Source organism: Mustela nigripes, chromosome 9, assembly GCF_022355385.1.
Source record: "Mustela nigripes isolate SB6536 chromosome 9, MUSNIG.SB6536, whole genome shotgun sequence".
In the NCBI taxonomy this organism is placed as follows: Eukaryota; Metazoa; Chordata; class Mammalia; order Carnivora; family Mustelidae; genus Mustela; species Mustela nigripes.
In genome coordinates, this window is record NC_081565.1 from 6,903,260 (window position 1) to 6,927,772 (window position 24,513).

The window sequence follows — 24,513 nt, forward strand, 5'->3', positions numbered from 1 at the left end:
ACGGAGTCAGCCTCTCTGAAGGAAAAGAATTACCAGAGAGCCCTGGCAGGTGAACGAAAGGAGAAGGGAGTCCCTTCTCAGGACGGAACAACAAGCATTAATTCTAGTCCTTTGTGAAAAACAGCCATCCACTCGCTATGACGGTCCCTCAGAGGACGCCTCACCAACACCACAGCCAAACCCAGAGAAACTGAGAGAACTAGAGTTTCCCAGCAATTCTACACAGGCTTGAAGGATTCAAAGGAAATGCCAAAGTGGTTCTCAAAGAATTACTGAGAAATCCATTCGAAGGTCCTGAAACCTGGTCTCTGCATTCCACTGTGTGGAGCTTAGGAAGAATTTACTCTTACTTAAATCGGGTTTTCTATCTCTCCAGAACTCAGCCTATTATCCAATGAAGAAAAAGGGGAGGATTACAAAGTAACCCGGTCCTTAACGTCAACGAGACTTCACCTAGTCAGAGCCCCTGAGGTCCTAGTTCTTGGGAACCATAATCCCACAAGTCTTCCTCAGGCCACCAGAGCGTCTGCGCCAGGAACAGCCTGTGTCCCGTGAATGTGCACAAACGGAAAGTCACAGTGCAACTTAAAAAAAGAAAGTGTGGTGAGTTGCACACCCAAACCTAGTAAAAATGGTCGGTCAACTACACGAGTTAAAAAAAAAAATTCAGGTTTATGTCACAAATACTTGCATTACATAAATTTTAAAGCAATGGATGCTTTACATAAAAAAGAGTTATGGTGATTACTAATAAACAGGAGGTTGTGCCTCTAAATCTGGATCTGATGTGATACTCAAAACCAGAAATCTAAACACAAGAACAAGAAGGGGTGGTGCCAGGTTTACCCTGCCCTCCGCCCGCCTGCTCCCATGGACGGCACACTGGCGTTCAGCATCAGTTTCAAGTTCGCTACAAGGGCAGGCTGATGGAGGAAGCAGCACTCCCCACAGTGCTCAGTTGGCCCCAACTTAAAACCCCAGATTTCTGAACACTTTCACCAAATTCTCACGTCAAAAAGAAAACCTGACCTATAGGTGGGCAAAACCCAGAAGAGGCACCCCACGCTCTTCAGGATTAAGCATGATTCCTCTAACCTACGGATCACAGCGGGACAGAGGTACAGACTGTTGACGAAGAGCTTCTAAATCGGGCACCTGTGTGGCTTATTCGGTTAAGCGACCGCCTTCGGCTCAGGTCATGATCCAAGGGCCAGGGATGGAGCCCCGCATCTGGCTTCACTGCTCCTTGGGAAGCCTGCCCCCCCCGCCCCCGCCTACTGTGATGTCTCTGTCAAATAAATAAATAAAATCTTTAAAAAAAGAAAAAAGAAAGAAAGAAAAAAGAGCTTCTAAATGTGTCAGTACCACATGACCTTGTGCGAGGCACTTTCCTGTGCCTTGGTTCCCTACGATGACTAAAAATGGCAGGTGAAAATGGGGCATCTCAGAACCTGTTGGAAGTCAAATTCCATTCTACAGAAGATTCAGAGATTTGGTGGGAAAGCAGAGCAGATAAACTTTCTAGCCCCTCCGGCTGCTGCCCGTAATTTATATACGGTATAAAAACCGTGCTGGCCAGGAGACATTTGAGAGCTCTTCTGGCTCACCGGGCTGGGCTAACAGGAGACAGGAAGCAGGCGAGGGACCGGGACCGCAGGGAACACGGATCCCAGCATCCAGCTGGGACAGAACCAGCATGGGTGGGTCACTGTTTTTAACTCTTTAGGGATTAAATCAGCTTCAAGAGGTGGCAACAAAGCATCCTTCAGACCTGATCCACTCTCGGACTACCTTCCTAGAAAGCTACCAGATTCCTTACCAAGAGGACATAAGGGGATTCTGGCCAACCACCATCGTTTCCAAACTATTCTCCACATACTGACCCCTTCTTTTGGTTGTATTATTGTTTCTCCACAAAGTCTGGTTGATTGGGGTGCCTGGGTGGCTCAGTGGGTTAAGCTTCTGCCTTTGGCTCAGGTCATGATCTCAGGGTCCTGGGGTCAAGCCCCGCATCGGGCTCTCTGCTCGGCAGGGAGCCTGCTTCCCCCCCTTTCCCTCTGCCTGCCTCTCTGCCTACTTGTGATCTCTGCCAAATAAATAAAATCTAAAAAAAATAAAAATTTTAAAAAGAAAAAAGAAACATGTTCTTGGCCACATCGCTCCCATGCTTTAAGATCTTTCACGGCTCTGTTCTGAGGGAGGAAAGGATCCAGCTCTTTAGCAGGGCATGGTGATCTGGCCCAGCAAATGAGGCTGGTATCAGCTCTCTTCCACATTCCCTACCCTCTAGGCATGCTGAAATATACTTTCTTCTCCAAATACAGGATTCCCTTGAAAGACTCCACGCTAGCGGGGCGCCTGAGTGGCTCAGTCATTAAGCGTCTCCCTTTGGCTCAGGCCATGATCCCACTGTCCCGGGACTGAGCCCTGAATTGGGCTCCCTGCTCAGGGAGTCTGCTTCCCCCTCTCCCACACCCTAAGCTCAGGTTCTCTCTCAAATAAATAAATAAAACCCGAAAAAAAGAAAAAAAAAAGAAGAAGAAGAAAAAAGACCTTAAGCTAGAGACGCTGTGTGGCTTTGTCAGTGAAGCATTTGCCTTCAGCTCAGGTCACAATCCTGGGGTCCTGGGATCAAGTCCCATTTCAGGCTCCTTGCTCAGCCGAAGCCTGCTTCTCCCCCTGCCTGCCGCTCCCCTGGCTTGTGTATGAGCTTGCTCTTTCTCCCTTTTGACAAGTAAATAAAATCTTAAAAAAAAAAAAAAAAAAAAAAAGAGGCAGACTCCCAGCTATTTGCTATTTGCCTAGGCCTCCTCTGTGTAGAATGTTCAGCCTCTCCTCTGCCTGGATAACTCCTATTTATACCTCAACGCCCAGCCGAGAGGAGTAAGCTGTACGAGAGGAGTAAGCTGTACGTTCTTGCCTCCTCCCCACGCTGGGCTCCACGCTCCCTCCTTCCCTCCTCCTCAGATTTAATCATACTTTTGTGCAGATTTATGAAGCACTTGTATATACTTCCCATGGTATAATTAGACGGAGCACCCTAATCTTTGTATCTGCGATTTCTGGCATATACGGCCATTAAGAAAAGTGTTGACAAACAACCAAGGATATGCTGAGTGCTGGTGCTGCTATGCGGGACACGGGAATTCACTTGTAAAAGGTGAGGCCAGAGCCCCATCGTCCGCCCGAGTCACCCTCTCCATACTGTCAAACTGGGATTCCACCTGGGGAAAAGCCAGATTTGTGACAAGAACAGCAAATGGAGAACGAGTGTCTGCAACCAGGTGTCAGCCTGCTGAGCAGAAGGAATTACTAATCTGGGCCTGAGCACATGGCAGTTTTGAGAAATGAGGTGGCCTCTTTACTTGGCAAGGGAGGCGGGGGTGGGGTGGGGGGGGGCTTGATGAAACAGAGCTCAAGAAGGCCGTTCCGTTATCAACAGACCGCTATGTCTGGAAAAAATATCTTCTATCCTTGAAACCAAAATCTGAAGGTGCCCTTAAACAATTAAATGTCTGGGGGCGCCTGGGTGGCTCCGTCGGTTAAGCGTCCAACTCCTGGTCGGTCAGTGATCTCAGGGTCCTGGGACTGAGTCCCCGAGTCTGGCTTCATCCTTGGCACGGAATCTGCTTGAGATTTTCTCTCCACGCACCCTCTGCCCCTCCCCCTGCTCCCTCCCTCAGGTAAATAAATTAATTAATTGATAAATATATTATTATTTTTTAAGTAAACATCTGGGGCACCTGGGTGGCTCAGTGGGTTAAAGCCTCTGCCTTCAGCTCAGGTCATGATCTCGGGGTCCTGGGATCGAGCCCCACATCGGGCTCTCTGCTCGGCAAGGAGCCTGCTTCCTCCTCTCCCTCTCTCTGCCTGCCTCTCCGCCTACTTGTAATCTCTGCCTGTCAAATAAATAAAATCTTTAAAAAAAAAAGTAAACATCTGTTTGCGGCAGAGCGGAATTTCTGTTAACAATACTTCGTCACAACGGGGCAGAATCTGAGCGTGCCTGCGGGCTGACTGCCGGCCAGGCTCTTGACAAGGATCACGAGCACCACCAGCCACACGGTCTAGAATGTAAACGTGACTTCACGGACTCGCCTACACGGTCTGCTCCAGCCGGATCTCTTATCAAACTCCCACGCCAACTCCAAGTTACAGGCCCTGGCAGGGCCCATTTCCCAGCTCAGGAAGTCCCCCTTAGGCAGGACTGTTCTCTCCCACTCACAGCTCCAGCAGCGAACACCACACAAAGCCCTGCAAGTCTAGAGCAACTGCCTTGTCCCTGTCCTCTCTGCGGTCCTCAGTCAGCAGTCTTCACTGTCCCCATGCTCTTCAGAGGACCGTCACATTCTGCCAGGTTTTCTCCCTGCTGTCTTTGTGGTTCTTTAGTAAATTTAGAGTTCCTAAGGGACTATATGAAAAAGACCTTATCTTCCTCTTCCTCTCTGACCACAGCACTCGGCACACATTAGTCAGTTACATTCGGAACTTGGAAACAGAGAAACTGCTGCCACTTCATTATTAAGTAGGCAGGGGACACAAGGTCATCCAATAACCAAGTCACAGAGCCTACCTGGGGTGAGCCGGGACCCTCTGGTTCCCAGAACCATTGATTCTGCCCATGACTGCAGCTGCCATACTCTATTTTTATTTTTTAGAGATCGTATTTATTTATTTGATAGAGACACAGCGAGAAAGGGAACACAAGCAGGGGGAGTGGGAGAGGGAGAAGCAGGCTTTTCACCCCAGAGCAGGGAGCCCGATGTAGGACTCGAACCCAGACCCCAGGGTCATGACCCGAGCCGAAGGCAGATGCCCAGGTGCCCCAGCATACCCTTTATTGGTGGCTGTTTGCTTATTCCTTCCTTTCACTGTTATTTTTCCCATCACCACTTTGGATGGAGAAGGAAGAATGCAGATATATTAATTATTCAAAAAATAAAAATTGGGCACCCGGCTGGCTCAGCCGGTGCCGCATGTGACTCTCAGGATCGTGAGTTTGAGTCCCACACTGGGTATAGAGAGGACGTAAATAAAAACTTAAAAAAAATTTTTTTTTTAAATCAAGAAATAAAAATTGATTTTGCTTTTGTAAGAATGAGTCTTAAGGTAGCAAACAATCAGGGTTAAGAAGTTACATACTTCCTTCGTTCTAATCTCTTGGGAAACGGTTTCAGATGAAGAAACAGCAGGAAATTGTGCCTAATTTGCTCCCTCACAGAATTTTCTGGCAACAAAATGTGCCATGGAAGGTGCAGGTATGTACGAAACCAGCACAGTGCACATGAGCTCCTGCAAGATGTCTGAGTCCTGGGACGCTTGGGTGGCTCAGTGAGTTAAAGCCTCTGCCTTTGGCTCAGGTCATGATCCCAGGGCTCTGGGAGCCTGCTTCCCTAACTCTCTCTCTGCCTACTTGTGACCTCTGTCTGTCAAATAAATAAATAAAATCTTAAAAAAAAAAAAAGCTTGAGTCCTTAGATTAATGCTTAGGGCATCTGTCCTGCTTCTTCACACACAGGATTCACAGTATTTCTAAAATCCTTTAGCTGCCACGGAAATTTCAAAGAAATCACATTGGGGAGCAGGCCCTTTGTGATGAAGCCAAGAATCTCTAACATAATGTGGCAAGGGCACCACCTTAGCAAGTCCCCCTGCGTGGGTCCTGCCTGTGGATTTGACTCTACCAATCCAGGGAGACAGTCCAGCGAGGCCCTGCTGAAATTAACCAACCTAAAAGGCCCTCTTTGTCACCCCAGTGAAGTAGAACGAGTCAATTCTATACCAAGTGCTTTGGTCAGGCAATAATGGACTTTTCTTTCCTGCAGATCAGCTGACGTCAGTAGGTGGGAGCTCTGCCAAGCCACCACTGGCTGTCCCTGGGGAGCTGGGCATCTGAAAGTCATCAAAGCTCTCCCACTGCTGTGGGCCTGCAGGATCCTCATTTGCATGGTTACAGGAGCCTGAAATGATGCATTAATAAGAGTTCCCCACCCCTTAACCTGAGAGGGAGCTGTCTCCAAGTTCATCTTTAGACACTCTAGTTTCCTTGCTCCGAAATGGGTCATTTCCATTGATTATATTAAAAATAGGAAAAATATTCCTATCACCAAGAAATGCTGCCACCGGAAGACATGTTAGCCTCTCACCCAAAACTCTGTGAGGGAGTCAGTGGAATTTCCTGGCCTCGGCTTGTGTGAGCAACACGTCCCCCCCAGGACCGAGGCTGTAGGCTGCAAGAACTCCACCCCTGGCCTGAAATATGCAGCTGACTGATAAGGCGGGCTCCACTGAGAATGTTCCAGGCCGGTTCCCAACCTTAATGGGATTAACACCTTTTGAGAGCTAGAAAGGAAGACTTTGGGAAACGTGCCATTAAAAAACAATCTCCAGGGGCGCCTGGGTGGCTCTGTGGGTTAAAGCCTCTGCCTTCGGCTTGGGTCATGATCCCAGGGTCCTGGGATTAAGCCCCGAATCGGGCTCTCTGCCTGCCTCTCTGTCTACTTGTGATCTAAGAAATAAATAAAATCTTAAAAAAAAAAAAAAAATCTCCAACCACACTAGCCTATCTATTTTACTAACTGCCTAAAAACCCACAGAGGGACCAACTTCCTAGGATGGCAGACGACTGCTTATCTCGAAGGAGTCCCTCAACTCTGATTTTGCCAATCAGGTCCCTGTCCACGGAAAACAGAGGGCAAATGAAGCGCTGAATATATTCTCTGTATGTTCAAGGGCAGCTTCCCATGGAAGATCCTGAAGAAAAAAGTCGTATTTTTGCTAATATTTTTCACAAAGACTGAAGATGCAGGCTATTTATAAATGCTGCAATGCAGCAGTCAAAATGTTAGCTGCATCATTCAGCAAGGAGTATGAATTGATCTCAGGGGATAAAACAGGAATTACAACTATGTCCTCTATTGTAATAAATAAAAAGACCTTGTCAGCATTCTTACGATACTGCCAGATCTGTGGGAAGAAAGAGAGGGGTCTAAAGATATGGACCTTGGGCAGAAAGTTCTAGCTTAATCCAAAGATGTAACACACCCGAGAATGATTCCTCATATCTGACGCAAATTCACACATATTATCATCTGAAAATGGATTCCTACAGAAAAGCCTAGCCACTAAATAAAAATTGTCTTCTTGTCAATGCCAAGAGACAGCAGTCTGAGCTAGTTCCTGGCACTGAGGGAATTTTTAAATGCTTGGGCCTCACCTACAGAAGCTATCCGCCCTGCTATGCATGGGCATCCGTCCGTCTCTGGAGGGCGGGTGAGACCCAGACAGATGGACTCCGAGTTAGGCAACAGAAAAGACTGCTGAGGGAAGTCATTCTCAGACCAAAGGTCAGATGCCTCCCACACAGCGAACCTGGCACCTGCAGTGAGTAGTTTAGGGCACCGTCCCGCAGATCTTGGGAGGACGGAGGAATTCAGCACAACTTCCCCGTGGAACCCCAGCAGAGAAGCCACTGGTGGTGAGCAGGCAGGAGTCACGGAGACAAAGCCCCCGTTCCGCCACGGAACGTGCTGGATGTAAGAGGCATCTGGAAAACTACACAATGAACTCCAATTTCACCAGATACACTCCTTTGCAAGCAAAGGGATTTGGGGGGACTAAGGGGATGAACAGATCACTGGGCTCTATGGGAAAATTCATACACATCGCCCAAAGCAAAAGGTCAGAAAAACCATCCCTCGGATTTACCGTGGTTGCTTTGTCAGAGCTCAAAGGTGCAGGACTAACAACGCACGTTTTTCCCCCTGGCTCCGAAAGCCAACCCATTCTCGAATTTTACAGGTGCCAAGCGGAACTACAGCCGCCCATGTGGACGGGCTTCTCTGGAGAACAATCCACGGAAGAACCCTTTAGCACCCATTAACATGTTCGGGCAGTGGAGTCCCACACCAAGCTAATGAGCCGCTAACCAGCCTTGGGGCAGATTTCAGCGGCAGAGCGGATGGGAAGTAGCGAGGTAAATAGTACAAAAATGAAGAGTTTCAACCATGAATAAAAACTAGTTTTGCTTCTGTGGATCTGCATGTCAGCCTTCAGACTGATTAACTCACTTCACCTCATGGGCCCGTTTCCGCAGAGGTGAGCAGGGACTTAGCTTTAAGAAAGCAAAAGGTTCATACTGCATTGCATCAAAATCCAGAAACGCAGAGCAACGTTGAGAAAACTTACTTCTGAATGCTTCCCAAATACTATCTTGCTGCGACTTACCTCTTAACCTGTAAAATTCAGATGAGAGGTATTTAAGTGCAAAATATTGTTTCTGACAATCAAAACAGGGAAAGGTTAAAATGTGGCCCATTTTTATAAACCTCATTTCAGCCAATTCACCACTCTGATTTATAAAAGGGCTTGCCTTGGATTTATCACCCATAATCACTAGAAATTCGCAAAGTTTGTATTTCTCCTTATGGGATATTGAGACATTAATTTTAAGCATTTTTCTTTTTCAAAAAGGTCCAATTCAGCAAACATTCAAAAACTACAAAATGAAATATATACAGGGAGCTTTTTTTAGCCAAGAAAACGCAAGCTCCATTTCATTACAAGGCCTGTGGCAGGAAATATAAGCCGGTGGGAACAGGAAACAAACCCAAGTTTATGACATTTGTCAAATTTTAAAATACTACTTTTACGACACATTTTCAGATTATTTTTTTCCAAATAGCTAAGATAATCTGTTTAGTCCCTTGGTTCTTAAGAACCAAGTAACCATCAATTAAAAAATCAGCAAACATTACATGCAAACACCAGTAGGGTGAGAAGAAATTAATGTATTCATGCCTGAAAGAGAGGAAGGCAAAAAGCAGGAGGCTTTGGAAATTTTACAATCAATGTACTAAGACTTCTGTTCACGTAACACCAAAAAAAAAAAAAAAAACAATGGAGAAAAACCCCAACCCAAACCAATTGGCTTAACAGAAAGGTCATGCAGGCAGAGCTTTCTCCCCCTCTCTTTAGATCATTCAACCTCTGCCACAAATGTGTCTTCACGGCAAGCCAGGCAAAACCAAAAAGGCAACCCGCTTCCTGCATGCTGGTCAAATACCTGGACTCTGCGTTTACGAAACGATGACAACATGATGGAGGAATGTGGAGTCTAAAGAGGGAGGGGGAAGAGCGAGATAACAAGCTTCTAAGGGCAAACTGAACAAAATAATGTCAAAATGAAGAAAACAGACCATTAGGATATACGAAATACAAATAAAAAACCACATTCCTGGTGTTCTCCCTGTGCCTTTCTTGTTCTTTTTTTTTTTTTTTTTCCTTCTGAACCCCACCAGGGATTTAAAATGTGGAAAGAGAACCCAAGTTCTCTGTCTGGCCCCTTAGCAGTTCCTGGTGATCTAGATGTGCTGCCTCAGCCAAGTTACACCCCCTCTGGGCCTCAGTTTCCCCACTTTCCAGATAAAGAATACTGAATATGCTTTCTAACACTAAATACGCCCTCCCCAGAGCCACCGCCCAATAAACTGAGACTCCCAGGACTAGCCAATTTCTAAATCCCCTCCCATTCAGACATAAAATAACAGAGAGAGACCCATGAGAAGCAAGAACGAACTCAAGCTATAGAGATCTGACTTGGGCCTCCTTTACAGGTACGGGTCCTTACTAAAATACTACTTCCTATTCAAAACCCATACAAGAGGAATATGCAAAAAAAGGTGGAAGAGGGGGTGCCTGGGTGGCTCGGTGGGTTAAAGCCTCTGCCTTCCGGTCTTGATCCCAGGGTCCTGGGATTGAGTCCTGATTCGGGCTCTCTGCTCTGCAGGGAGCCTGCTTCTTCCTCTCTCTCTCTCTCTCTGCCTACTTGTAATCTCTGTCAAATAAATAAAATCTTTAAAAAAAAAAAAAAAGTGGAAGGGAATAACACAGCTGCTCTCCCGCCAGGGCCTCGGCCCCCAAAGCGATCAGCTCTGTACTCCTCCTCGCATTCCCTTCTTGGCATTCCGGCATTCCCGGAGTCAGCACTTGCCATGAGGGCAGTGCAGTCTGCTACCTAGTCTGACCACAGCTGCGGCAGCCCAGACCGCATAGCTAGCGGAGTCCTTGCATAGCCCATGGAGGATTGATTACGAGGCCGGCCTCCTGCCCACTAGCCTTCGTGCAGCTTCAGCAGTGACAGGGCTGTGGACCGCATGGGACTCGCTGCTCAGGGTCTGCAGTCAGCCCCTCCCTTTGGGATGAAGGCAGGTAAGGGAAAATAGAGCAAATACTGACCCAGGGAACCAAAAGAAAGATGGAATTTAAAAACCTGATCTTGGGGCGCCTGGGTGGCTCAGGTGGTTGAGCGACTGCCTTGGGCTCAGGTCCTGATCCTGGAGTCCCCGTGGAACAGATGAGTCCCACATAGGCTCCCTGCTTGCCAGGGAGTCTGCTTCTCCCGCTGACCTCACTCCTTTCATGCTTTCTCTCTCTCCAATAAATAAATAAAATCTTAAAAAAAAAAAAAAAACAAAAAAAAAACCCTGCTCTCCTCACCTAAACCCATCCATCAGATTATTTGACAAGTTCATATTAGAACCCGAGACATATCCGATTTCTCCAAACGCTAGTTTGCTACAAAACCCATGGCCAAGACCAAAAGCATACCCCAAGATGTTACCAATTGATGGATTACTCTAAGAACGGCTTCACACCTGTCCGGCACAGGGCAAATCCTCCTTTGAAGGCTCGTCTCTCCGTGGAGGTCCCTAGATAACAGCTAACACACTTTGAGGGTCCCAGTGAGTCATTATTGGCCCAGTTACTAAAAAAGGCTTTCTGTTAATTTCCTGCAGAGGCCCTTACTGCAGCACATTTTTTTTTCCCCCTACAGCACATTTTTAAACTTTTGACTTCAATTCGACCTTTGAAAATCTAAGACATTAGCGGCAACAAAAGGTTAAGGAGTTTAGGAGGTGAAACCTTGGCTCAATAGCTTCAGACAGCTCAGTATTCCCACCGCTCTTCTTAAGATTTTCTGTTTCCTGGCTGCAAGACACCCCCAACCCTTCCATCTTTGATACATTGTTTTACTTAGGTCCAATTGCTATGACTCCGCAATTTCTCCACATATTATTAAAATACTTCAGATGGTCTCTTTTCTATTCTTCCCTAACAGCCACGATGGTTAAGTTTTTCTAAAATGCCGTGATGAAGACAGAACAAAGGGCTTACGTATTTTAGAATCTATTATATAAAAGAGATTTGACAAAAGTGTTGGGGGCGATTCAATCATCTCAAGCCAGCATTCTGGGCTATTCAGGCTTTTCATTTAAAACATATGCAACCCTTAACCTTAACAAGCCCCTTATTTAAAATATTCTGTCCCAATGCATCAAAGAGACTCTTAAAGGCAATTTTCTTTAGGAAGCATCTTGTCAAATTTGCAGGACTAGCTTACAAACAAAAGGCTGCTCTATCAGTCAACACTGGCGTGGCTGTAGAATTTTTGACCAATAATATAATGTCCTCGAATCGAAGGACCCCCGTCTCGGGTGGGGCGGGGGGAGGGGGAGGGGAATAACTCGTAAGCTATTAAGTTATTGGATTTGAGTCTCAATACAAAGAAACGCCGCATCTACCTGTTATTTACAAGCAAATCACAACTGGGTAGGAAAGAAATGTTTATTACGAGGAAGGAAAAGGAGATGGCCGGTCTCAGACCTTTCTGCGTCTAGAGAGAAGGCGAAGAATCGCCACAGTGGATGAAATTAAGGTCAAAGAGCCCTTTTCCTCTATGCTCTCGGCTCTTCCTCCCTCAAGGGTTGGGGCGGCACTGCTGTGGGGACTGGGGAAGAGGAGCTGCAGAAGTCGCTCCCCGCCGAGGCAGGCGATCGGGGGGCGCTGGGGGAGCGCTCCGCAGGAAGGGGGATGGTGAGGATCCCGCCAGGGGCCCCCGCCCCACCTGCCGCAGCCGGATGGGGCAGGGCGGGGTCGCAGCCAGGCTTGGGGGTGGGGGAGAGGGGACCGACCCGCTGGCCTCGCCTCCCCCCTCCACCTCCGCCCAGTCAATGACATTCCAGCGGCCGGCGCCCAGGCTGGGCCGGGCGGCTCCTCGCCAGCCCACGCTCCCCCCGGCCGGTCGCGGCCCGCCTGCCAGGTCCCTGCCCGTCGGAGGCAGCTGCGAGGCCGGCGGGGCTCACCTGTCCGCGCGCCCGCCCCGCCCCAGGGGCTGCCCGGCTCCCCGCCCAGGGGTCGGCGGCCCTCGGGCCCTGCTCCTTCCCCCCCAGCTCCCCGTCTCACCGGCTCCTGCGGGGTGAAAGCGGTGGGTGCGCCGGGATGGGGGTTGCTGAGGGAACCGACGCGCCTCCGCGACCTCCCGCCTCGCCGTTCGCTCCGCAGCGGGTAGTGGCGGCGACGCGCGCGTCTCGCCTCTTTTATAGGCGGCCACGCGCGTTCCGGCGGCGGGCGGGCACGAGCGCGGGGGAAGCGCCGGGGCGCGGCGCGAGGGGCGGGGGCGAGCGCTGGCAGAGCTAAGGGGGCGGAGCTCCCGCCGGCTCGCTTCCCGATGGCACGACGGAAAGGGCCGAGGGCTTCCGGAAGGAGCCGAAGCGCCGCTGCGGGGGAAAAGCCGAGTCCCGGGAGCGCGGCGGGAGGATGGGAAAGGAGGGCGCGCTCCAGGGGCGGGGGGCGATGGTGCAGTGGAGTCACTGCCTCCGCCCGGGCGGCGGGAGATGCGGCAGCCGCCCCGCCCTCCCCGCACCTCGGATCCTCCAATCCTGCCCCACCCCGCCCTGCAGAGAATCTTCTGCACCCCACCCCTCCCCTCCGCCCCTGGGAGTCCTGCCAGGACTGCAGCGAAGGGCGGGGCAGGGGCCGTCGCCGCAGTCTGGCCGGGGATGCTTCGCACCCTTGTCTGTAAAACGCCCAGTCCCAAAGGGTGAGATCACCCCCAGACTTTTCTTCCTCCTTCCTCTTTCCCTAGGAGATGGCTGCGGCCGGGACCCAAAGTCAGCCTACTCTGGTGGGGGCTGAGGTGTAGAAACCGAGAATGATTTGGAGCTCCGGGTTTGAGGTGGTGGTAAGAAAAGGCCAAATCCGATCCCCGAAAATAAAGACTAATTTGGAGTTAAAGTCTGTCATTTGGGATTTGGGGAGTTAATAATTTCTTAATTCTTATAGCAAAAGCTTTCTGACAGGTCGCCGGTGGAATAGGATGAATTAATCTTATTTTATAAACAAGACATTAAAGTTCTTCAGCCCACAATTAATTGAACTTTCCTTATGTACCAGGCGCTGTGCTAAGCATTTCATGTGTTACTTTTTCTTTTTCTTTCTTTCTTTTTTAATCTGGGTAATCATTTTACAAGGTAGGTATTAGTTCCCCATTTTAGAAATGAGCACTCTGACATGGAAGATAGGTCTCTCGCCCTAGGTTAGGCAGTTAGCAAGAAGAAAAGCTAGGATTAAAAAAGAAGAAGAAGAAAAGCTAGGATTTAGATCTAAGCAATCAGAACCTTCTCTTAAACAGTCATGTTGTGCTGCCTTCCCCTAGGAAAGGGAGGCACTGCAATGGTGGGTGCTGGGGTGGGGGTGAGGATTTCTGGAGTTTCTGTTCCTTACAGTCTTAGCAGTTTAAGGGTCTGGCTCTGAACTCGGTAGTGTAGCCCAAAGCCCTCCGTTGGGAAGCCCTTTCTCCCCACCCCCACTTCTGCGACAGCTGGGCCGCAGCCATTGGGAGTAACACCCAAATCATTCCTGTGCAGTCAGGCAGACCAGGATCTCCGCAGCTCGGAAGGCCTCAGCCTCCTGGTTACCAAGCAGCCCTGGGTACTGCACCAGAACTTGGGCCCAGGCCCAGCCCTGAGCTTCCTGGTTCTCTGCAGTTTGGCCTTCTTTCCCTATGCCTGGGATCTGCAATCTGGTTTCTAAGCTGCCCTTTCCAAGGAAAAATTCTCTTATTCCCTCAACCCATCACAGTGCAGAGAAAAGAAAAGAAATGGCCACACCCCAGAAGCAGCTTTGTAGAATCTGGAGGAAAAACGTAGGAGCTAAGAGGCATTTCCTGCAATCTTCTATATAGAGAAAACAGGACCGAGTAACTCCTCCCTGGGGTGTGCGTTTCTCGAACAGTTGATGGCATCGACAGCCTCTTCTGCACCGGGGAGCAGCAAAATGTTTAATCATATATTCAGCTCTGCATACAAAATGGCTTACACAATCATAGCTCTCCAAAATTTCCAAGACCTTCTGCTCCAGCAAGGAATGGCTCTCAAGGGCCTGGGCAGGGGCTGTCAAAAGGGAGATCTTTCTTTTAAATCACTACGGCCGGCCTCCTGGTGAAATGGGGGGGGTTTGTCGCTTTTACCAGAAGCAAAACAGATATGAGAGCTTTGGTATTGGTACAGAAACTGAGTCTTACCCGTTGATCTGTCTGATCTGAGACAAGGCCAAAACCCATTACCTCTGGCCCTCTACACCTCCCCACTCACTCACCCACCCCATCCTGCACTTGGCACTAGAAATGAGACACTGAGAAAGCCCTTCTTCACTTGTTCTGTGGTGTGCCTACCTCACCTCCCACCAATTTCACTCTATGCCCAACAAACAAACGCTCTGCTAGGTGTAGGGAGAGATGACAAAGCAGATAATGGCTCTCTTCGTTTTGGAGAAAAACTCAGGAGAAAAAAAAAAAAAAAGCACAGGACAGTATAGCAATCAGCTCCCGGGCTCCTAGTATCCTCCTGAACAGCAGGGGGTAGGGCTGAATTCCAAGCTTTTTCTATTCTGCACCCACCCCCCATCTGAGGGTTTGGTATGTACCCCAAACTTAGGCATCCAGGTAGTCCCAATACCTTTTCAAGTCCAAGAGTCAACTGATTGGAAATACACAAAATGTAATGATGTTTTCACCTGTTCCAGCCACGGAAAATTAATCGCTGGCTCTCCCTGGAGAAACTCCCACTTCCTCCCGCTTCCCTTCCTCTCTCCCTCCTCCACCCCACAAGCACAGCATTGAGCAAGCAGCAAGCTCTTACACTTTTCCTCCCCACAAAGGAGCTGATTGAGAAGTTACCCTGGCAAGTGGACTGTACTTCTTCCCAGATGACATTTTGCAGTGTCACAGCTGGCAAGGAACACAGCGACTGGATGCCCCCCGAGGAGGCTGTGATGCTAGGTGAAGTACGCCAGACACAAAAGCACAAAGACTGCACCGTGAGATCCCCAGAAGAATCAAGTTTACAGAGACAGAAAGTAGAGCAGAGCTTGCCAGGGGCTGGGCTGAGGAGGATGGGCAGTGAGTGTTTAACGGGGACAGGGTTTCAGTTGTGCAAGAGGAAACTGTTCTGGACACGGGCGGTGATGGCTGTGCAGTGGGCATGCACTTAATGTCACAGGGCCATACACTTAAAAATGGCTGAAACGGTAACTTTTGAGTGACGTATATTTTACCACAGTTAGTCAAAAAAGCAGGGGCGCCTGGCTGGCTCAGTCAGCAGAGCAGGCGTCAGGGTCGTGAGTTTGAGTCCCATGTTGGGTGCAGATATTACTTTGAAAAATTAAATAAACATTTACTTCCTTTAAAAAAAAAAAAGGTTGGGGCACCTGGTGGCTCAGGCGGTTAAGCAACCAACTCTCGATTTCCCTTCAGGTGGAGATCTCAGGATCTGTGAGAGCACAGAGCCTGCGTGGGATTCTCTCTTCCTCTGTGCCTGCTCCCTTACCCTCCCTCAAAAAAAAAAAAAAAAAAAAAAAAAAAAAAATCAAAAAGAAAAAGCACAAAAGGGGCACTTGTTGCTCAGTGGGTTAAAGCCTCTGCCTTCTGTTCAGGTCATGATCTTAGGTTCCTGGGATGGAGTCCCACATCGGGCTCTCTGCTCAGCGGGAAGCCTGTTTCCTTCTGTCTCTCTCTGCCTGCCTCTCTGCCTACTTGTGATCGCTCTGTGAAATAAATAAATAAAATCTTCTTTAAAAAATACCATTATCTAACTTATAGATCTTATTCAAATTTTACCAATTGTCCCAATGTTCTTTATAAGACAAACATACAAAAAGATTTTTTTTCTGGTGTAGGTTCCAATTCAGTCATGTACTACGTTTGTTTAGTGTAAACATTCTGAAGAAGCTAAAAGAAAAATGTTTCCTGAATGCATCATCTGTTTAAATTCGTATTTTTTTCTTTTAAATGGAGCCCAACTATAAGCTAGAGAGTAAGTTTTTCTTTCTCAAGTAGGCTCTACACTGAATGTGGGACTTGAACTCATGACCCTGAGATCAAATGACATACCTTACTGACTGAGCCAGTCAGGTGCCCCTAAATTTATCATACGCTGCTCTCACCTGCTTTCTGCAGTCCACAGGAAATCTAGTGTCAGGAACTCATTTGGTGGGACATAGAAAGGGGAAGTGAGAGGCCAGGCCTGATTAAGGGATCTGTGTGAGGCACTGCGGCTCCCCTGCCTGTCCTGGCACTGAGAGAGATGACAGCCAAACCTAGCTGGGTTACTGCTTTCATCATAGGAAGCTTGAGGAGTAGGGGAAGGAACTCTCCAAAACCATTCTTCTAGCCAAGGGATGTGCTGAGTTTCTCTCCTGTTGGAATTTTCAACTCATCATCAGATTTGCTTTAAAATGATGGAGGACGGGCGCCTGGGTGGCTCAGTGGGTTAAGCCGCTGCCTTCGGCTCAGGTCATGATCTCAGGGTCCTGGGATCGAGTCCCGCATGGGGCTCTCTGCTCAGCAGGGAGCCTGCTTCCTCCTCTCTCTCTCTCTGCCTGCCTCTCCAACTACTTGTGATTTCTCTCTGTCAAATAAATAAATCAAATCTAAAAAAAAAAAAAAAAAAAAAAATGATGGAGGACAATGACAGGACAAAAATATGGGTACTCAGCCTGAGAAATGAGGTCAAGCTTGAAAGGAAACAAGCAGGCAAGTGAGTGCTTGAATTGAAAAACTGGATGCCGGCCTCAGTATTCCACTTTAAGCAATCTGATGCTGCTAGCCATCAGGGTGACTCTATCGGCCAGCAATCGTTCCCTTTCACGGTGACACTATCAGTGAGTATCAAAAACTTGGCTTCCCCAATGCGCTCCTTTCTTGGTTTACCATTGAGAACCTATTAGGAATTCTAAGCATCAAGTGACGTGTGCAAGACTGTTAAACACGACTAGAGAAAGAACATTCAAATATCAGGAGAGGTGTTTCCTATGGAGTGGTACAGATAGATTCAAAGTAGAATAGAACTCAGAGATCATTTTGCCCAGTGATTTTTTCACATTGCATTTTTGGAGAAACATTCCCATATATAATCTTACATAGAACCACAATCTATACACACAGCATAGAGAGCAAAATCCCTGTGGCAGAGAAGATCCCCGGGTTCCCTTAGCGCCCCATGTACAGCTGGGCAGAATGTAAGCTTCTACCTCTAGCAGGCCCCGTGCACCTCAGGTGATCACAGATTTTCACGGTTCCGTTCCAGCAGATGGCAGCAGTATTCTGAAGGAAGGGATGCCTTTAAAAAATGTGCACAAAGCCTCCATTTGTCGACCCTGACTGTAGGGCTGGGCCCCATCCACTCAACATCCTGAAGTCAGGGCTTCCCAACCTGTTTCTGGTCATAATACACAGAAAGCGATGGCATCTGTATAGCACAGGGAAGAGAGGAAGTGCAACGGGCAACTGGCCTTGGGGGTGCGGGGGTGGCGAAGCCACTGCAGGTTCTGCAGGCTTAACAGGGTCTGTGCCCCGACACCCCTGCTGGGAGGTTCTGCCCTCTGGCACAGCTACAGAGCCCTGAAAACTACTATGCTCCCAGCTAACCCAATTCTTGTGTTTTTGCAGGGGGAGGGGAAACTGAGGCTCAGAGGAGGTGAATGACCTACCCAAGGCCAAAAAACCCAGAAGTGAATTGCACCAAGTCTCCTGACACCTTCCCCAGAGTTGTGCTGTTGCATCCACATGAAAAGACTTCGGTACTTTTCCATTCCTGCTAGATAAAACAAGGTCAGTTACTGGTACATAATTCCAGAAAAGAAATGACCAAAAAACAACAATTTCCCAAGGTGAAGGTCAAGAAGACAAAATACGAAGAAACACTAGAGCTAGGCCAGTGATGTACACAGGTCAAGGTATAGGAATGTAGTCATATCAACCAACTAGATACTGGCAATGGGTTTTTAAAAATCAAGCTTTATTCCTTGTTTTTTTGGCACCAGAGTCAACGATTCACAGAATGTGTCACTTCAAGCCACTCAAGAGTACCAGGGGATCCCCCTGCCCCCCAGAACACCTCCCCGCAGACGACACGTAGTACAGAGTAGATCCATAGCTGCTGCGTGTTGTAAAAAAGACGGTGAGTCTCTCCTGAAAAAAACCTCAATTCTTTTCTGAACAGCCAAGCTCTGAATTTCTGTAGTGGCTTTAGTCAGGCGAATCTATTATCGCTCTTTACTCAGGACATGTCAACAGTTCTAAAGCAGTTCCTAAGTTCTCTCAAACACCTTTATTTTATTTAACCCCCGAGTCACTGCTCGTAGATGCCGGGCTCAGGTGTAATGTCGCAGGCCCATCTCGGCCTGTCTTCATCCAAATTCAAAAACAAACATGGCCGCCGCCCCCCCCTCCCCCCCATCCTTGACTCATGCATCCCTGGCCATACAGGGCCCAAACTCCAAATTAAAAGGACCAACAGTGGGGCGCCTGGGTGGCTCAGTGGGTTAAGCTGCTGCCTTCGGCTCAGGTCATGATCTCAGGGTCCTGGGATCGAGTCCCACATCGGGCTCTCTGCTCGGCGGGGAGCCTGCTTCCCCCTCTCTCTCTCTCTCTGCCAGCCTCTCTACCTACCTGTGATCTCTCTCTGTCAAATAAATAAATAAAATATTAAAAAAAAAAAAAAAAAAAAAAAGGACCAACAGTGTGTCCTTTTCAACGTAACATGTATCAACGGTCCTAGTCCCAGATGCTAAACTATTTGATACAATTTGGGACTTAATCTTCATCTACAGGCATTTCCTCTGAATTTATAACGACTTCACAAGCTGAGAAAGGCACAACCACCACACCGGGAGCTGCATGCGAGAATGTGGGCCTCCACCATTAACCATACTCTGACCAGGAACAGCAGGACTTGGGGCGGGGGCGGGTGCAGCGGAAGGGGCGGGCTCAGAGGGAAATGGTGAAGGGACTACAGACTTCCTGAAAGACACCAGACACAAAGGGGATGAACCATCAAACCAAGTACTAAACTGCTCCTCCCCACACTTCAGAAATGAGAAACGCCAATGCCATGGCGTTGGGGACCCCTTAAAGAGCATTCAGCCTTTGAAGAGACCCTTTGAAGAGACCCCCGAGATTTAGGGAACCCTGAAGTCTCCTCTCCGAGGCGCCAGGTACAAATATATTGGTGGATTTCTAAATCTGACATGACTTCTCCCAAATACAGCTGTTTTCAGTTGCTTTATTATTGTCCCTCTCAAACAAAACGGTGATGGTGGGCAGGCGACAGACGGCCGTCAGGAACGCCAGAAGGAGGAAGTCAGAAAGCCCTTGGGGACTGGAATCTCCTTGCGCTGCAAACATTTCTGGTCAGGAAAAGAGGGAGAAAACAGTGATTTTCTGGGTACGCTCCTCCCGACATCGAGCATTTGGAAGCAGCTTTGAGGGACAGCAAGCTTAAGTCGTCCGAACAGCGGTCAGCAGCGGGAGGAGTGAAACCAACACCAGGCAGGAGCCTTCTGCCTCCGTGTGAACCGCAGCAGGGGCCCAAGGCCAGGCTGCCGGTTCCGCCGCACCACCCGGTCCCCAGCAGCCCTGCCTCATCCTTCTCACCTGCCTTCTGCCCACTCAGGCTATGGGGAAGTGCAAGTCAGGGGGCCGTCCCGGCAGACCTACCACAGGCTTCCAGGCTGTTGGTCACACTGAGCCTCTGGTTTCCAGCAAATGGGAGGAAAAGGGAGGAGACTGGCCGAAAGTGTGGTTTGTTCTCACGGAGAAGAGGGAGCAAATTTCCCAGTTCCCCAGAACGGAGACTGAGGAAGGAGCCTCAGCCAGCAAGCAAGAAATGTATTAGTGATGCCAGACTCACTTGGGACATTTTATTCATCCCTAAGGCAACTTCCCCTCAGGCAGCATGGACGGCGGCACAGGAGAAGATGATGAAGTGCCGCCCCTTGAGGTGAAGGGGGACTCACGGACCACAAAGCACAGTTCTAAAACACCAAGGAGGGGGCGACTAGCTAGTTCAGTCACAAAGGAGGTGACTCCTGATCTCGGGGCTGAGTGTGAGCCCCATGTGGGGTGTAGAGATGACTAAAATAAAATAAAATAAAATAATCAAGAGGAAGACTACAATCCAAGAGCCTAGAGGTGCGTGAGAGACATGGGCGCCCTCGAGGGCAACAGAAGCTCAGAATGTGTTGGTCTAAGGCCATCTTACCTCTAAGAACTGCTTGAGGCGTATGAAGGAACCCATCTGTCCTGAGCTTGTGACAGCTTCAATCCTACAGTGAGAGGAAGAAAATACACGGATCACAGCTGTGATTCCCACTCCCCTCTGGGAGAAGAGTTCGGGACACTGCTGATCCAGAGGAAGGGGTAGATTGAATGACTCGGAGAGACGGCTTCTGGACTAAGGATGCTGTCATTCTTCCAAAGGGTCTCGGGCTTCTTTTCAAACCAAGGGATAAAGCAGAAGAGAGGACATTCCTTTCCAAGGTCTTTGCGATCAGGCAGCGTGGGTGCTGCCAAGGCCTCTCCCCCAGCTGAAATGCCAGGGTGTTGAGAGGAATGAGAAGGGCCCCTAAAGTCGAATGCCATGACAGTGTCAAGCAAACAGCTGCAGAAACTGATTTATTAAGGAAGTTGGATTCTCTGGGTTAATTCCTGCCTGCATGTAATCACCGTCCCAAATTAGCTGGGAAGTTTGGAAAAAAACAGAGTAAAAAAAACGTCAGGTATTTGTAACCCAGATCTTCTTAATTCATTTTTCATTTAATATTTATATTATTTATATTATATATATATATATATATATATATATATATATATATATATATTTAATAAACATTTAAAAGACTCGGGTGCCTGGGTGGCTTAGTTGTTAAGCATCTGCCTTCAGCTCGGGTCATGGTCCCAGGCTCCTAAGATCGAGCCCCACATCGGGCTCCCTGCTCAGCGGGAAGCCTGCTTCTCCCTCTCCCACTCCCGCTGCTTGTGTTCCCTCTTTCCTGTGTCTCTGTGTCAGATAAATAAAATCTTAAAAAAAATTTCTTTTAAGACTCTTATTACAGTTTGAAAGCATTTATTCAAATGTCAAAGAGGTGAAGGAGAAGACATGACGTCACACGTACTACAGGTGCATCTCGAGTCAAACCCAGCACGTCACAGCGCACAGAGGCCTCTGACACCACGTGTTTCACCCACTGAATCCCATGTTGTCTAGTCAATGCGCCACATACCTGGGGAAGTAGTCTTCTTTGATGAGAAGTATCACCTTCCAGAACTGCACCTGGTACTGCTTCATGAGGGCATTCCCACACACCTACAGGAAGAGACAGGCGCCGTCAGAGCAGAGAATGCAAACTCACGCTCAGGCAAGAGACCCGTATAGCACACTGACACTTTGCCTTTACTCCTACCAAGAATTTCAGCCTCAGTGCCACCTAGCTAGTTCTGCAAGGGAATAGATGGAAAGATCTAACCTTGTTCTGAAGCATTTCTCTGTATATAACACCTCCATTACACCAGACATCCAAGAAACCAGGTATTTTAGCAAACTGGGAAATGTGAATTTAACTTATTTATTCTTCTGTGATTCTACTGAATGGAAAGCTTTCTGAAGGCATGGCATTCCTCCGAGCCATAGCAAGCAGAACACACAGAACATTACCATGTTCTCAAATTTATTCAGGATCTCTGCTCATGTTGTGTGACTTCAGGAACTCCAAGGTGAACGGAAGCATTTGGCATTCCTGGCTCGACAGCCCAGATCTGTCATGGAATGTGCTCCAAGTCTTTAACCTTTAAGAAATGTCTCCTTTCCACAGAAACCCTTACCCTCATCATATAGTGGTGGCCCCTCACTGGCAGACAGGACTGTAAAGAACCTTTTGGACGAGGGAGAGACCTGACCCAAGCAAGCTGATCAGATTTATTTTCCCAGGAATGAGGGATCACAAACAGGGGGTGACAGTCGCATTACACTGGGTGGCCACACTGAAGCAGAGGGCTGTAGCCCAGGATGGCCATCGTCTCCACTGTGCACAGAGAACTAGAGAAAGCCGGCCTGCGCAGTAAGACTGAGGAAGCCTGCGGGGAGAGCACAGGAAGGACCACTAGCCCCAGGGAGACTCTTGGTACCTGGTAACATTCTAGTTCCTGGTTCCGGGCCCACATGACAGTTGCCTGTACACTCTACCCTTGGTTCTGGGAGTCGATGCTCTATCCCTAAAACAAATGTCCCTTTCTGCTTATGCTGGGATGTACAGATATTTTCTTCTTTATAATAAGAAGATAAGCACACAGAGAAAGAAAGCACAAGGGGAGGGGTGCCTGGGTGCTCAGTGGGTTAAAGCCTCTGCCTTTGGCTCAGGTCATGATCTCAGGGTCCTGGGATCGAGCCCCGCATCGGACTCTCTGCTAGGCAGGGAGCCTGCTTCCCTTCCTCTCTCTCTGCCTGCCTCTCTGCCTACTTGTGATCTCTATCAAATAAATAAATAAAATCTTAAAAAAAAAAAAAAGAAAGCACAAGCAGAAGAAAACCCAAAAGCTAGGTTTGTCTTCAGCACTTGGGGAAAATGTGTGACAGTGACACTGGGTCCTAATGCTGCTGACCACTGGCCTCTGTTTCACACTGTTTACCAATGCAGGTCTCATGGTGACCAAAGGCTGTGTCAACCACTGTCCCTCTTGTGTGGTAACTGCATTACGTACCTCCAAGAAGTCGAAGAGGAGGGTGGCTGTCACATCTGACAGGGGTTCCATATTTAAGATTTGTGCCAACCAGCGCCAGCCATGACTTAAACCATGAGGATGAATCTGGGAGGGGAGACACTTGGTCACGATTTGATCTCATTGTATCCAGAGATCTAAACCCCCAAGGTTATCTTCCATCTGTTACTAAGTAACACGGACCCCCAGATTATCGAAATCAAGCACATGCCACAGGGCAGAAACAACACAAGATGAACAAATTCTGTTTTCACATGTGCCAACACCTTGGAACCCACCCATTCATTAAAGGAATCCCTAATCCCCATGTAGCAGCTTTGGTTTCAGGGATCCAAACAGTTACCTGTACAGACATTTTACTTATTATTCTTGGTACCCTTAGCACAGAATGGGACTCAGCAGGTACATGGTAAAGACTTGGATTCGATCCACTTACGATCCCTTCTCTTTAGGTCCCCAAGTACTTCACTTCTCCATGTCTCTAATCTGTATCCTTGGAGTAAAGCACTGGGCTAGCAGCTCAAAGCCTTGCACCCCAGCTGTGGCTTTGTCACTGGCAATGTGTGTCCCTAAAGTTCGCTGAGACCCCATCTGCTCATCTGAGACATGAGGCACCAACCAGGTCTAAAATGACACTGAACTGGGGCACCTGGCGGGCTCAGTCGATAGAGTACGTGACTCTTGATCTCGGGGTCATGAGATCAAGCCCCATGCTGGGCGTAGAACTTACTTAAATAACAACAACAACAACACCTGATACTGTATCATTTAGAGCACTCCTCTTCTAATAGAATACTAAACTTAATGACTGGCTCACAACAGACAGACACTCTTACAAACCCAGTCCCTTAAAGGCTCAACTAAGTCAGTTTTTGAACAAATAGCTTTGCTGGTCCAAGTTTCCTAACACTCAACATCAACTTCTCTAAAGCACACCAAGGGGGCCGCAGTACACACGAAGTTCTCGTGTAATGAGGCCGCCCCCGCAGCAAGAAGGGCAACAGGCCCGGGGGACAAGATACACAAATACGGTCTGACCTCTCACTGGGAGAGCAAGCCGTCTCCACTACCTCCTGCCGGCTCCCGTACGGCCACCGGAGCTGGATGATGGCGGCGTAGAGTCGGATCATCCCAGACATGCGCTTTAGAAAGTTGTCCTGCTGTTCCACTTTGGAGTCCTTCACTTGGTAGCCGAGCATCCTGCGTGGGAAGAAAAGATCCAACGTGATAAGGCCAAGGCGAGGGTGACAAATCACTGGCTTTTTAGGGCTAAAAGGAACAATCTAGTACCGTACCATTTAGCATTATTATTATTAGCAGTAATAGTCTTTTTTTTTAATTTTATTCTTTTTAAACATTTTATTTATTTGAGAGATAGAGCGAGAGAGCACAAGCAAGGGGAGAGGCAGCGGGAGGGAGACATTAGACTCCCTGCTGAGCAGAGAGCTCGACATGGGCCCAATCCCAGGACCCTAGGATCATGACCCAAGTGGAAGGAAGATGCTTAATTGACTGAGCTACCCAGGAGCCCCAGTATTAGTCTTTTTTTTTTTCTTTTTAGATTTTATTTATTTATTTGACAGAGATCACAAGTAGGCAGAGAGGCAGGCAGAGAGAGCGAG

General features: G+C 48.4%; 2 protein-coding genes and 1 long non-coding RNA gene across 18 annotated transcripts in view; 1 reads left to right on the forward strand and 2 right to left on the reverse strand.

Annotated features, from left to right (window-relative positions):
• The window catches only part of SPTAN1 (spectrin alpha, non-erythrocytic 1), a 61,413-nt gene extending 49,066 nt beyond the window's left edge, over nt 1-12,347 (reverse strand). For 15 of the 16 annotated variants that reach the window (XM_059410642.1, XM_059410641.1, XM_059410635.1 and 12 more), the window contains exons 1-2: nt 12,244-12,343; nt 9,065-9,115 (exon numbers count right to left, since the gene is read on the reverse strand). In XM_059410642.1, coding sequence (XP_059266625.1) covers nt 9,065-9,097 — 33 coding nt within the window. In that variant the 5' untranslated portion in view covers nt 9,098-9,115; nt 12,244-12,343. Of the gene's footprint in view, nt 1-9,064; nt 9,116-12,243 lie in introns of all 16 variants that reach the window. The other variant, XM_059410632.1, reaches the window with a different exon arrangement.
• Nucleotides 12,348-12,447: 100 nt separating this feature from the next.
• On the forward strand, nt 12,448-15,766 carry LOC132024366 (uncharacterized). Its single transcript, XR_009406232.1, has 3 exons — nt 12,448-13,021; nt 14,998-15,118; nt 15,593-15,766. It is a non-coding gene; the product is annotated as an uncharacterized LOC132024366 (long non-coding RNA).
• A 2,347-nt stretch (nt 15,767-18,113) lies between these two features.
• Nucleotides 18,114-24,513, reverse strand: part of GLE1 (GLE1 RNA export mediator) — a 27,818-nt gene continuing 21,418 nt past the window's right edge. The window contains exons 12-16 of the mRNA XM_059410645.1: nt 23,962-24,091; nt 22,874-22,978; nt 21,400-21,482; nt 20,379-20,442; nt 18,114-19,524 (exon numbers count right to left, since the gene is read on the reverse strand). Coding sequence (XP_059266628.1) covers nt 19,456-19,524; nt 20,379-20,442; nt 21,400-21,482; nt 22,874-22,978; nt 23,962-24,091 — 451 coding nt within the window. The 3' untranslated portion in view covers nt 18,114-19,455. The remainder of the gene's footprint in view (nt 19,525-20,378; nt 20,443-21,399; nt 21,483-22,873; nt 22,979-23,961; nt 24,092-24,513) is intronic.